Source organism: Silene latifolia, chromosome 10 (assembly GCF_048544455.1).
Source record: "Silene latifolia isolate original U9 population chromosome 10, ASM4854445v1, whole genome shotgun sequence".
NCBI classification, from domain to species: domain Eukaryota; kingdom Viridiplantae; phylum Streptophyta; class Magnoliopsida; order Caryophyllales; family Caryophyllaceae; genus Silene; species Silene latifolia.
Window position 1 is genome coordinate 76,743,576 of NC_133535.1, and position 15,604 is coordinate 76,759,179.

The window sequence follows — 15,604 nt, forward strand, 5'->3', positions numbered from 1 at the left end:
ATAGGCAGCTCATCCCGTGTAGTGGAGGGGCGTTGGGGACGAAAGTGGAGTTTTTCACTCTTTTGCCGTGGAGAGGTCCACTTGGGGAGAGCCTTGGTCATATCCCTACGGTTGCTTGGCCCCATGGAGTATGGGCGCACATGCGGGTGATGGTGGTGTCGCAGGTCATGATGCAGCTGGAGCGGGCACGTCAGGTGGTGGTGGTGGTGACGAGGTGATGGATGATCAGAATGTGGAGTGATGATACTCCTTTTCTTTTTATATCGTTTTGTGGATTTTGTAGTGGATAGTATTTGTTCTTGTTGGTAGTGGATAGTATTGCCCACCGACTATCAAATATTTGACGGTTGTAACTCTTGTTGTATTTTGGGTATGGTCATATAAGTGAATAATTCTTGCCATGTTTGATAGTCGGTGGGAAATGTTCAGTGGTGTTGGTCAAATTGATAATGGTTGCATATATATATATATATATATATATATATATATATATATATATATATATATATATATATATATATATATATATATATATATATATATATATATATATATATATAGAATTAGGATCATATGAGTATAACTCATATATTTAGGGATTGAGGATCAATCTAAGCCATCCAAAGTAATAGATCATACGTCTTATTTTTAACACATAGAATTAAGGGTAGTTTGGTAATTTCGTTTCTTTGTATATATACCCCCTGCTTCCCTAATTTTACTCAGTTTTACCAGTTGCCTAATTTTAATCATCAATTTCTTTCTCTCTCTAAATTCATCTTCCTCGACATCCATGGATTCCGTCTTTCTGCAGCTTATTTCTTGCGCGATTCGTTGATTACTATTTCTTATTACGGATTACACTTGTTTTCAATCTAAATCGCTATGTCAGGTACATCTTCTTTCTTTCTTCTGCTGATTTTCCTTGATTTGTTAATTTCCAGCTTTATTTTGTTGTTATTGTTGTTTTTTTTCAACATATTCGCTACTTTTATTATGAATTCATGTTTAGATTTACAATATTCAGCTTTATTTTTATGTAATTGTTGTTTTTGTTACACATATTTGAATTACTCTTCTTCTTCCTGCTTTTGTGTTCGATTTTATGTCTAACTTCCTCATATGCAGCTTTATTTTTATTTACTTGTTGTTTTTTCTACATATATTTGCATTTGCTAGTGTTGTTAATTCGTTCTTCTGAATTTGTCTATATTTTTACTTTTGTTACGGTTTTATTGGTGTACTGAATGAAATTTCAAGTTTCATACTGTTTTTGCTACCTATATTTTCACTTTTCTCTTGATTTTGCCGTCATTGTAACTCATTGTTTAGTTTACATCTGTTATCGGTTGTTGTAATGCATTATCGTACTATATTCGTTTGCAGACCTTGAATCTGCTTTCACAATATTACAATAATAACAGTTGTCCAATATAATATCACACCATATTCAATACAATATCACAACTATTACAATGCCAAATTTTGTCCCCCCTACTGTTTGCTTATTACCTGTTATGTTTTGAATTGCTTCTTATATTGCATTCTTTTTCAGATGCTGATAGTTGTGTACCTTCTTCTGGTTTCATCTCTCACGATACTAGTGTGTCTCAAATTACTTCTATTCCATGCATTGAAAGTCCTTCCCCACCTACGTCTAATGATAATCATTTTGCTGAAATTACTTCTACTCCCCGCATTGAACAGCCTCCTGTTTCTTATCATGAACATCAACTGTTTTTGGAATCCACACCTGGTGGTACTGAATTGTGGTCAAGAAATGTCGCAATTCAGTTTAAACCTCAACTTGGTCAGATTTTTGCAAAATTGGAAGACGCTATCAGTTTTTATAATGTCTATGCAGAAGCATGTGGTTTTGAACCTAGGAAGTCCTCTCAAAAAAAAAATGTTGATGGTGCCATCTTTTATAAACTTGTTGTTCTTAATCGTGAAGGTTTAGAGATGGTAAGAAAAGGAAAGCTATTGTTCATGATAGTGTAGTGGAGCAGCCACTTATAAAGCCGTTTGATATTAAGAACAATAAACTAACTAGGATTGGTTGTGATGCTATGATTGAATTTCGCATTATCAAGGATGTTTATGTTGTAACTCAGTTTCGTGAATGGCATAATCATCGTCTTTGTTCACTCACAAATCAAGAATTTCAAAGAAAAAAGAGACACCTTCATCTTTTTCATAAGAAGGCAATTACTGATCATTCAAAAGTTAATTTAGGTCCTACATCGGCATATAGATATTCTAAGGAACATGCAGATGGTTATGAGAATGTTGGTGCTCAATTGATTGATTTTAAGAACTTTGGAAGGGATATCAAATGTTTCATAGGAGATAAAGATGCTCAATTGTTTATTGATAATTTCTAGAACCTCCGTCAAACCAATCCAGGGTTCTACTTTGCTTATGAAGTGGATTCTTTCAAATGTTTGGTTCGTGTGTTTTGGTGTGACGCACAGGCACGTCGAAATTACTCTTCCTTTGGTGATTTGGTCAGTTTTGATCCAACTTACGGTACAAATAAATATTCTATGATTTTCACTCCTTTTACTGGGGTAGACCACCACAAAAGGTCTGTGACTTTTGCTGCGGCATTGTTGTTTCATGAGGATGACGATTCATTTAAGTGAGTTTTTGAGAAGTTCTTAGACGCTATGGGTCAGCGCGAGCCGCAATGTATAATCACTGACCAATGCCCAGGAATAAAGAAGGCTGTACCCAGAGTTTTTAAGAAGGCTAAGCATAGATATTGCATGTGGCATATTATGCAAAAGGTCCCTGACAAGATTGGAATTACAATATCCAAGGAGACTGATTTTGTGAGTCGTTTGAATTCTCTTGTTTGGGACTCTGACTTGGAACCTGCAGAATTTGAACAGAAGTGGTCTGACTTAATTGCTGAACATAACTTGCAAGCAAATTCATGGTTGTCATACATGTACAAAAAAAGAAGGAGATGGATCCCGGCTTATTATCGTGATATTCCTATGGGATGTCTTCTCCGAACAACTCAACGATCGGAGAGCCAGAATAGCTTTTTCAAGCGTTTTGAAAATATACATGGTACACTTGTTGAGTTTTGGATGCGTTTTCAAAGCGCCATGGATCAACAACGCCATACTCAAAAGCAACATGATCGAGACAGTGATTATACTTTACCCCAATTATATACGTCACTACACTTGGAAGCTCATGCGTCCAAGGTTTATACCCATGCTATTTTCAAAGATTTTCAACAAGAGGCTGCTGCCTCCTTGTGTTCTCTTAGTGTTGGTGGCTTCACACCACCTGTCGATGGTACAGAGGTCATTGTTGTTACTGACGCTAGAATGCAAAAGCGTTATCAAGTAGTGTTCAATTCTACAAGCACTGATGCAGAATGTTCTTGTAAGTTGTTTAATAGGAAGGGTATTATTTGCAGACACATTATTTGGGTTTTCTCTGGGAAACAAGTTAGGACTTTGCCTGATAAGTACATATTTATGCGCTGGACAAAGAATGCACAAAAGATCCCTCTATATGGTTCACATGGTGAGTTACTTGACGACTTTGATGCCACTGATGTAAGGAAGCTGGAGATGTGTGGGTTAATATCCGTATACTACCCCTTTAATTGTAGGACTATAACGTAAAATTTACATGTGAATATTGTCATAAAACATAAAAACGATAAGGAACAAGAAATCAACCTCGGGTCCTTGATGAACGGCGTAAAACAGAAATCATACCAGATTCCCTCCTAATTGTTGCACCCAAGACTTGTCCGAGATATGCCCTTGGCTAGATGGTGTTCTCCGATTGCCTTGCAATATTGGGAGAACTGATGTGAGGTTTTCGAGATGTGAGATCTAGGTTTCAGAGAGAAACTGTCTCCAAAACCCTAAAATTTTTACAAATGTTTTGATTAGGTCAGAAGGGAGGAGAAACCCTCCCTTTTGTTCCCTCTCACTCGGCCGGCCATGGGCTACCTAGGGAAGTGGGCTTCCACTTCCTTTTAGTCTTGGCTCATGGTCTGGTTCGCAAAATCGCTAAAATGTATATGACGCGGTCGATTATAAATCAAGTTATCGGTTATCGGAAATTAAGGCATCAGCTAATAATACGGGTTAGCTGAATTATTAATACGTGTCCGACAAAACAAAGATTGTATAATTATATTCAATATACATTTAATTAAATATAAAACGCTTATATTTAATTTTACGAATTAACTGGTTAATTCGCCTTAGCCCATGATATTTAATCCGTATTAAATATAATATCTCAACATCACATATTTGACTAATTACTAGTCAAATAACTCGGACTAACCGGTTAGTCAATATTGGCATCTACATGACAAGATTTTCATACCGTCACATCTCTCGAATGTATCCTATAGGTGTGACTTTTAGGGACCAGTTGATCACCGCCATCTGTATGACAATAACGTCAAACTTATCTAGCAAGCCAACCGTTATTGATAAACGTGGATCAACTGATAATAATACCAAAGTATGCCCTTTGATCCTTTTAGAGGTTTATAAGTCCTTGCACTAACTGTTAAGGACACCAACCCCAACAAGCTCCCACTTGTCCGTACAAGTGTATGTGCAATGACGTTATCCGCACTAACTGGAGGACACAAGCTCCAACAAACTCCCACTTGTCCGTACAAGTGTATGTGCGATAACCGATTCTCATATTCATTTAAAATTTCTCCCACACAATGTAAAACAATTTGCGATCCGGATCCACAAAGGTCGTATTTTACAATCGATCCAGATCATGAGTGGTTTCCCCGACTAGAGAGTAACTTAACCGATAAAACGAATCCGTATCCGAGCATGGCCATGCATTTCGATTCTGACTCCTCGAGTGGCCCTGAGAAATATCGAGTACCCGATAAAGGCTGAATATTTCCTTCAACTCGACTCCTTCCGATCTAAGCACGATGAAATGACCCGAAAAAATCTACTTGGCCCCCTATTACGGATGACCGTGAGAAAGAAACCAAAGTCACCCAAAATCTGCCGTAGTCTCAAGAGACAACGATATAGTCAAAAGAATCGACTCTTAGGATCACCATGGAAGTCCTATCCACGACCGGGCAACGAATGTTATAAAACATTTAGGACTCCACGTCGATGTCACAATGGTGTCCTACGAGATATCCGTATAACTCGCCTCTGTGATTGGTCAGTCAACCGGTTGACTTATGGCTCGTTGAACCCACCATCAACCAACGTCACAAAATAATTGCCAGAGTTATCAGCTCATGTGGGCAATTAAGGACTAAAAAGATATGATGTTTGTTCAGTTCACTTTGTGGTGTTCAAAATTGTCGTACAATTCCACATGAAAAACAAAATATATATATATAAAATATCAAAACGATGATGTCGTATAGAGTACAAGAGAGAATGAATCTGATCCATAAAAGAGTACTACAACTCAGGAACACGTTCGATTCCCATGGAATTTACGTGCCCTTCATGCTTATCTTGTCGTAATGCTTTAGTGAGAGGATCTGCTATGTTATCATCTGTAGCAATATTTTCTATCACTACTTCCTTTTGCTCCACGTAATCCCGGATTAGATGAGCTTTCCGTTGTACATGTCTAGACGCAACATAGTACTCGGACTCAGTCGTAGAATCTGCTGTAACACTTTGCTTGGAACTCTTCCAGCTGACTGTAGCGCCATTAAGAGTAAAAACGAATCCAGACTGAGATTTCGAGTCATCTCGATCCATAAGTCAATGCCCAATCTTTAGTCCTCCGTAGGTACTTAAGATTGTTCTTGACAGCCAGCCAATGTGGTTCACCTGGATGCTGTTGGAATCGACTTGTCATACTCAATGCATATGCCACGTCCGGACGTGTGCATATCATGGCATACATGATTGATCCTATAGCCGAAGCATAAGGAATCCGTGTCATGCGCTCTTTCTCTTCCGGTGTCTCTGGTGCCTGAGAGTTGCTCAAATGCACCCCTGGAGCCATAGGAAGAAACCCCTTCTTGGAGTTAGTCATGCTGAATCTCTCTAGGACTTTGTCTATGTAAGACTCCTGACCGAGAGATAACATCCGTCGTGATCTATCTCGATAGATACGGATGCCTAGAATTCTTTGTGCCTCTCCCGGATATTTCATCCGGAAATGGTTTTTCAACCATACTTTCACCGAAGTTAAGAGAGGTATGTCATTCCCAATCAGGAGTATGTCGTCAACATACAATATTAGGAAGACAATCTTGCTCCCACTCGACTTGATATATAGACATGGTTCCTCGACCGATCGAGTAAATCCATTTTCTTTAATCACTTGGTCGAAGCGATGATTCCAACTCCTTGATGCTTGCTTAAGTCCATAAATGGAACGCTTAAGCTTGCACACTTTCTTAGGATGTACTGGATCAATGAAACCTTCGGGTTGTACCATGTACAACTCTTCCTCCAAAAAGCCGTTTAAGAAGGCGGTTTTCACATCCATTTGCCAAATTTCATAGTCATGAAAAGCGGCGATCGCTAAGATAATCCGAATGGAACGCAGAATGACTACGGGTGCAAAAATCTCATCGTAGTGCAAACCTGGCACTTGGGTGAAACCTTTAGCAACTAGTCGTGCTTTGTAGATATCTTGTTGACCTTCCACAGAATGCTTTATCTTGTAAAGCCATTTGCATTGAAGGGGACGAACCTTAGCCGGTAAGTCAACAAGATCCCACACGTTGTTCTCATACATGGAGTCCATCTCGGATTGCATGGCCTCAAGCCATAGCTTTGAGTCAGAACTAGTCATGGCACCTTTATAGGTTGCGGGTTCACTACTCGTTAAGAGTAGAACGTCATCTATGTCATGTTCCTCGACCATACCAATGTATCTGTCCGGAGGAATAGAGACTCTTCCCGACCTCCTAGGTTCCTCAGGAATATTCACCGCAGCCGGGATTGAAGGAACAGGTTCCTCCAATGGTTGCTCGGTGTTTGGTTCTGGAATCTCCGACAGGTCGAAGGTTCTATCACTCTTTGCATTCTCGAGAAATTCCTTCTCTAAGAATGTCGCACTAGCCGCAACAAAAACACGTTGTTCGGTTGGCGAATAGAAGTAATGACCACGTGTTCCTTTAGGATAACCTATAAAGTGTGTCTTGACCGATCGCGGGCCGAGCTTATCCTCGTGTCTCCACTTGACATAAGCCTCGCAGCCCCAAACCCGTATAAAGGACAAGTTAGGGACCGTTCCCTTCCATAGTTCATATGGAGTCTTGTCAACAGCTTTAGACGGACTTCGGTTAAGTATTAGAGCGGCTGACAATAGAGCATAACCCCATAATGAATCAGGTAAAATCGTGTGACTCATCATGGATCGAACCATATCAAGTAGTGTTCGATTTCTCCGTTTGGACACACCATTCAATTGAGGTGTTCCAGTGGAGTTAATCGTAGGGTAATCCCACAGTCCTTTAGGTGTTGATCAAACTCGTGAGAAAGATACTCGCCACCACGATCCGAACGTAGTGTTTTAATCTTCCTACCTAATAGGTTCTGCACCCTATTTTGGTATTCCTTGAATTTCTCAAAGGATTCACTTTTGTGCTTCATTAAGTAGACATAGCTATATCTACTTAAATCGTCCGTGAAAGTGATGAAATACCTATAGCCTTCTCGTGCGGTGATTGACATAGGACCACATACATCCGTGTGTATGAGTCCTAATAGGTCAGCAGCGCGCATTCCAACACCTTTGAAGGAAATACGAGTCATCTTACCGATGAGACATGATTCACACGTGCCAAATGATTGAAAATCAAATGCCGAGATAGCTCCATGTTTGATGAGCTGTTTAACGCGTTTCTCATTAATGTGTCCCATACGGCAGTGCCATAGATATGTTTGATCTTTGTCACCAACCTTTAACCTTTTATTCATTACGTGTAATATTTCCGTGGTCTGATCTAAAACATAAATTCCATTCATGGAGACTGCCTTGCCATAAATCATATTGTGTAATGAGAAAATGCAAGAATTATTTTCTATTACAAATGAAAAACCAAGTTTATCAAGCGCAGAAACTGAAATAATGTTTTTCGAAAGACTAGGAACATAATAGCAGTCAAATAAAGACAACTCAAATCCGCTAGGAAGCTGGATCACATATGTCCCCTTTGAGATGGCAGCTACTCTTGCTCCATTTCCAACACGCAGGTCAACCTCACCCTTTACGAGAGGCTTGAGATTTCGGAGGCCCCGCACATGACTACACGAGATGAGAACCACAACCAAGATCATGTACCCAAGTTCCGTAACTTGCGTGGTTAATCTCAATCATATGAATAAAAGTAGAAGGAGAAGACATACCAACAGGTTTAACGCGACCTGCTTTTATGTCCTCATGATAAACAGGACATGTACGCCTCCAATGCCCAGTCTTGTGGCAATGATGGCATTCCATGTTTTCGGTGTTGCTCTTTGTCGTGCCTGATGAGTTACTTGCCTCACCAGGCTCACTCTTACCTGATCCCGACTTCTTAAACTTCGGTTTGCCTACTGCTAGGCCTGGCTGAACTTTGCCCTTACCCTTGCCCTTGTTTGACACAACGAGAACATCCTGTTTCATGCTCCCACTGGACTTCATGTCCTTCTCGGTCTGTACGAGGAGGGAGTGCAGTTCATGGGGAGTTTTCTTCAAATCATTCATATAGTAATTCGCTCTAAATTGCGAATAACCATCGTGGAGTGAGTGAAGTATGCGGTCAATAACAATGTTCTCGCTGATCTTACAATCAAAGGTCTCCAGCTTCTCGACATTCTCAATCATGCTGAGAATGTGTGGGCTAACTGGTTGGCCCTTCTGGAGTCTCGCATCAAAGAAGCGAGTGGTAAGCTCATAGGTCACGATTCTCGGTGCTTTTGAGAATTCCCTAGTGAGTGTAGTGAAAATCTTGTTTGCACTTTGAGCTATGAAGCGTTTCTGCAAATTGGATTCCATTGCAAAAATAAGTACGTTCTTTACCGCACCTGCTTCCATGGCGAAATCGTTATACTTGTCGATTTCGTTAATTTCAAATGTGGGGCCTGGGTTTGGTGGGATGGGCTCAATCGGATATTTGAGCTTCCCATCAGCAATGGCGCATTCCGTAATGCCGCCTCCCGGTCCGTGAAGTTTGATCCATCATTCTTGATCGAGTAGACTGATTCATCCGATCCATGAAGATCCGGCCGGGACTCACGGTCCAATGTGACACTTGGCATTGGGTTATCGTAGAACCAGCCATTTGAAGTTTAGCGCTTTAAAAACGTGATCTACACCGAAAAAGAAAGAAAAACAAAACGAAATAAGCAACTCATCGAGGTGATTTAAGTCTATTTTAAAATTCATTTTAAACATGTAGACTCTCCCACTTGCATAATTGATCTCCCTCAAGAATGATACAAGTGATCCCAAGACTCAATTTCTCGTAAACGATAAGCCAACTTGTTTAGCTAATTCTTCCCTAAGAACTCTTGGTCGATAGATTTCCGTAAATCCTATCTATAGTCCACCATAGCCACAGGATCGTTTAGTGACCATAGTGTTGAGATAAAATAGGTCAATCGGTTCCAACTTACCCGACGTAGAAGGGGTCATAGTATGCCTACCGACGAAGAAGGGATTCATTGGAGTTTGACCTATAAAGACCGTTCTCAATTTTTGTTTATACGAGGAAGATCCCATCAACTTAATTATAATTCATTTTAAGTGAACGAATAACTAGCGTCTGCGTGAATGAATCAATTTAGGTGATGGCTTGGCATGATCGTGTGACATACGAATGTCAAAGAAAACTAACTCGTGACCTCTATATGTGTCAGTTTTCATGCAATTATTAGGTGGTTTGGTTTTTAGGCGGAATATGATGCATACTATCGTTACAAAAATAAATAAAGGAATGCAATACGTAAATAAAAATTTCCTAGTGTGGCCTATCCTAGTATAAGAACAAAATACAACTTTGGAATCCACCGTTGGACCCAAGAAGCTTGTCTTGTTGTTCCATCTTGATCCATGTAGCGGGAGTGAGCATCCGGTCTCCGTCTTTGGTCTTCTCAAAAATTACAATTAAAATTACAAAATATAAACCTAATTACATTCTAATAAAAACTGTAATTACAAGTGAAAAATCCAAAACGGAGATACGAGATCTCAAAATACAACCAAGACCGTGTTCCATCATTACGGTAACACGTTCTACTAAGGCCACACTAAGTTACAATTAATTGTAAAAATTAAATACGTAATTAAAAGGCATTCACGGCATTCATAAATTAACGATAAATAAAAATGCATCAACTAAAAACAAATTCATTCGTGACATAATTCCGTAATTATGTTAAATTTATCCAAACCACCTTTTAATGATTAAAATTCATGTGATAAAACTGCTTCTATCATTTAATTTTAATCCATTATAATCCGTCATTTTAAAGACGCTTTAAAACAACTATATGGTACGTGAGTGAATCAATTCACTATTAAGCGAGTGTACTATATCCGTATAAAGTACATATCTAAGCCAAAAGAAAATTTAAATCAAAAGAAACAAATTTTCAAAGCTGTTAAAGACGAAATCCTTCGATCCAGGGACATAAGTGCTCGATCGAGGGACAAAAGGGCTCGATCGATCAATCGCAAGTCGATCGAGAGGTATGCTAACCAGGAGGTGTTCGATCGACAACACTGGTGGTCGATCGAGTACCTATATCAGCAAATCTGCTCGATCGAGTACGAGGACAACTCGATCGAGCAGAGGGGTTTTGAAAGCAGGTCGATCGAGTACGGCAAGGACTCGATCGAGCAAAAGGTTTTGAACAGGTCGATCGAGTGCAGGGGACTCGATCGAGCAAAAAAAATATATGAAAAAAGCCACTCGATCGATTGAAAACTTGGTCGATCGAGTGCAAAAGTCTCTGGAAAATTCAAAACCCTCGTGAAAACATATTTCAAGACAAAATCAATTGCAAATTCGATCAAAAAAGCATTAAAACAAATTTGACAATTGACAAAACATGACATATTGTTATAATCTCTGTATAAAACAACAATATGCAAAAACCAAATCGAAAAAGAACATGAAATTACCGTGTAATACATGACACGGTTTAAAAAAAACTGCCGTGTATACTAGGCACGGTTTTCAAAGCAGAAAATCATCGTTTCAAAAACGTTTTATGAAAAACACATGAAAAATTCACGTGACCTGGCTCTGATACCACTTGTGGGTTAATATCCGTATACTACCCCTTTAATTGTAGGACTATAACGTAAAATTTACATGTGAATATTGTCATAAAACATAAAAACGATAAGGAACAAGAAATCAACCTCGGGTCCTTGATGAACGGCGTAAAGAACAGAAATCATACCAGATTCCCTCCTAATTGTTGCACCCAAGACTTGTCCGAGATATGCCCTTGGCTAGATGGTGTTCTCCGATTGCCTTGCAATATTGGGAGAACTGATGTGAGGTTTTCGAGATGTGAGATCTAGGTTTCAGAGAGAAACTGTCTCCAAAACCCTAAAATTTTTACAAATGTTTTGATTAGGTCAGAAGGGAGGAGAAACCCTCCCTTTTGTTCCCTCTCACTCGGCCGGCCATGGGCTACCTAGGGAAGTGGGCTTCCACTTCCTTTTAGTCTTGGCTCATGGTCCGTTCGCAAAATCGCTAAAATGTATATGACGCGGTCGATTATAAATCTGTTATCGGTTATCGGAAATTAAGGCATCAGCTAATAATACGGGTTAGCAATTATTAATACGTGTCCGACAAAACAAAAGATTGTATAATTATATTCAATATACATTTAATTAAATATAAAACGCTTATATTTAATTTTACGAATTAATCGTTAATTCGCTTTAGCCCATGATATTTAATCCGTATTAAATATAATATCTCAACATCACATATTTGACTAATTACTAGTCAAATAACTCGGACTAACTGGTTAGTCAATATTGGCATCTACATGACAGTATTTTCATACCGTCACATCTCTCGAATGTATCCTATAGGTGTGACTTTTAGGGACCAGTTGATCACCGCCATCTGTATGACAATAACGTCAAACTTATCTAGCAAGCCAACCGTTATTGATAAACGTGGATCAACTGATAATAATACCAAAGTATGCCCTTTGATCCTTTTAGAGGTTTATAAGTCCTTGCACTAACTGTTAAGGACACCAACCCCAACAAGATGTGCAAATTATGGTCAGAGTTCTACTCAACTATCAGTTTGCTGAGAACTATGCCTAACAATCAGATCACTGATCTTGCTGACACATTGAAGCAATTTCGGGTCAAACTCAATCCACAAGCACAGTCAATGACAAAAGAGCAGGAGTTGGAAATGCTTCTTGGATGTAGTTCCTCAACTGAGGTGAGGATTCTACCGCCTCGTCAGGCAAAGAACAAGGATAGTGGGAAGAGAATGATATCGACAAAGCAACAATGCATTGCCAAAGCAGAGAAGCCAAAAAGGCTTTGGAAACAATTGGCTAACCATGATAAGCGTAACTGCCCTCATCCTTTTGTACCTGACATCGAGAATCAGGTATGCTACCTAAATAAATATATTCTATTACATTATTTCTATAAGTAAGATGCCATACGATTTATGTTTATAAGTTTTATTTTTGGAATTGTATATACTTTTGATATTGAGCGCTGACAACTACTCGCTGTCCTGTTTATGATCTTAATTTCAAAAACTGTATCAACTGTGCTTGTTCATTTGCTGACAACTACTTGTTGTGCTGTTTTTCATTTTTCAGGGGAGTTCAGATGATGATTGACTAATATACTGATTCATGTTCATCAAGGCCATCCAAAACATTATTTGTGTCGTCGTCTCTTGGTTGGAGGATTCTTTGTTGATGAAGCTCAATATATATAGTTGGAGGATTCTTTGTTAAAGAAGCTCAATATATATAGGATATACATGTCATAGTTTCATTACTATTATAGCAATTACACTCCATACGTTAGGATTTACGTAGTGATATAAGTGTGATATTTCATTGTTAGACGTTTGATATTTCATAGTAAGACGGGTGATATTTCTTCCATAGTGCTTTAAAACAGTATTATCAGATGTCTGATATTTTACCGTACATGTCGTGATATTGCATTGTCAGGCGTGTGGTATTTCTTAAATAAAGATTCCAAATAGTATTATCAGAAGTCTGATGTTTCAATGTCCATTTTCTGAACTTGCAGATTAAAATGAATGTGGTGGAATTTTGATGACGATGGGTTTTTAAATGTACATATTGTGATATTTCATAGTTAGAACTATGATATTGCATTTGAAGTATAATGTGATATCAAAATATACCGAATACAATATCACACTTGGATCAAATAAAAACAACACATATGACAATAATTTCATTATTCTTTACAATATCACAGTCTGTTCAATACAATACCGCGCAATATTCAATTCAAAATTTTACTTTTTGGGGAATAATTATTATCCTCAGCTTTTACGCAATATCACATGATATCGAATACAATATCATACATGTCTTAAATAAATATCACAAGTTTGAATAATTATTATCCTGACATTTTTAGGCCATACAATATCACAAGATAGCGAATACAATATCATACTTGTCTTAAATAAATACCACATCTGACCCATTAATTACAGTATTGTTTACAATATCACAACGTATTCAATACAATACCACATAATTAGATGTGTCATGTGATACAATATTTCAACTTATTCAATACAATATCAGCTGTTCTTCTATAAAATATCACAGTTTCTAATAAGGAGATTTCTCATGCAAAAAAATTTCCGAGGTAACGGTGATAGGTTACAGTATTGTTTACAATATCACAACGTATTCAATACAATACCACATAACTAGACGTGTCATGTGATACAATATTTCAACTTATTCAATACAATATCAGCTGTTCTTCTATAAAATATCATGGTTTCTAATAAGGAGATTTCTCATGCAAAAAAATTTCCGAGGTAACGGTGATAGGTTACAGTATTGTTTACAATATCACAACGTATTCAATACAATACCACATAATTAGACGTGTCATGTGATACAAAATTTCAACTTATTCAATACAATATCAGCTGTTCTTCTACACAATATCACGGTTTCTAATAAAGAGAATTCTCAGTCAAGTGTGACTAATGTTTGTTTAATAAGAGTTACTATATCACATGTTTTTGCCTTTTCTAAATAATATGTCATTTTGAATGCTGTGAAGGTACCAATTTCACCTACTGTTCGATTTAAAGTTTAAATACCAAGAATTACAAAATACAATCTCACAATTCATTCATTCCAATATCACACCTGTAAGATAACCTAATTGCTCAACAAATAGCTGCATGAACCCTTTTAAAATAGCACATTAACACTAATTTGATATATCTTCATTACAAAACCTTATCAAACGATCTAGATTGTACCATTTTTGTCTACCTATTACAAATCAAACTCCAAACCCATTTTTGTCTACCTATTACAAATCAATCTGACAATGCATTAATTCCTAAGTCAGATTACACACTTTCTATTTTCCTACATTGGTGCCTCGTCCTCGACCTCTACCTCGACCTCTTGCTCTTGCATATTGTGCAACTATTTTGATCCTCTGACCGCCACTTGTGTTTTGCCCATTGACAATACCACTGCAATCCCAAATATGTGCACTGATTAATATATCTCCATAGTCAAATAAAACAAAAACGAATATCTTTACAAAGTAATGACATTATTATATCCGATTAGCCATTTTTTTATTTTTTTAATTTACCTTTTAGGAGAACTACAAAGAACAGGCATTTTAGTATTCACTGGCTTTTGCACATCTTCACCCTTGCCTCCTTTTACAGTTTTTTTGTTCATTGATGCATCTCTTTTCAGTTTCAGTTAAGGCCATACTTCTTCCTTTATTGCTGTGAACTCTGCTACTTTTTGAATGACTTGTTCCCTAATTCCATTTATGTCAGCCAAGACTAATGCTGCTGCCATTTCTGCCCAATAGTATCTGCGGCCAACCTTTCCATCAAGATCTGCTTCAAATACTTCTCCCTCATACCTTATCATGTGCAGCATTAGAAAAGTGCCGGATTCATTGTTCTTTAGTTCCGGTTTTTGCCATTTGAAGCTTACATTAACAATGATAAATCCTATTATTTCTTCAGCTTTTGGCCTTTTATTTGCTTTCAGATAGTCACTCATGCATGAAGCCTGACACATTTTAAGACAACCATCGGATTAAACCCACATATATTATCCAACAATTTCTCAGATTTCCATTATCAACTAAAGCATTCAACTTACCACAACATCTGCCAGTTTGTAAACACTTGTATCTTCCCATTTATCATAGGATGTATTGTCTAGGACTTCAACCTTTTCTTTGTTAAAGTTTATACAAACACAAAAGTAATGGTCTTCAAATAGCATTGGTACGAAAACAATCTCAGCTGTCAAGTTGCATGTACCGTTGTTTGCGGTAATAAAAGTATCCCAAGCTTCAAAAATCCTCATTTTATGAGTTTCATCCTGACTTTCATCAC

The 15,604-nt window shown here is 37.9% G+C and overlaps 1 protein-coding gene across 1 annotated transcript; it reads left to right on the forward strand.

The window, feature by feature from the left end:
- Positions 1-2,669: 2,669 nt before the first annotated feature.
- LOC141607802 (protein FAR1-RELATED SEQUENCE 5-like) lies at positions 2,670-12,833 on the forward strand. The gene is made up of 3 exons (XM_074427149.1): positions 2,670-3,611; positions 12,302-12,592; positions 12,813-12,833. Exons 1-3 carry the CDS (start codon positions 2,670-2,672, stop codon positions 12,831-12,833), a joined length of 1,254 nt encoding a protein of 417 aa, XP_074283250.1.
- The last annotated feature ends 2,771 nt before the right edge of the window (positions 12,834-15,604 follow it).

Coding starts and splice junctions, on each gene's coding strand:
- LOC141607802 (XM_074427149.1), top strand. CDS start 2,670: ATGGGTCAGCGCGAGCCGCAATGTATAATCACTGACCAATGCCCAGGA. Junction 3,612..12,301: donor AGATGTGTGGGTTAATATCC/GTATACTACCCC, acceptor CCTAACAATCAG/ATCACTGATCTTGCTGACAC. Junction 12,593..12,812: donor TACCTGACATCGAGAATCAG/GTATGCTACCTA, acceptor TTCATTTTTCAG/GGGAGTTCAGATGATGATTG.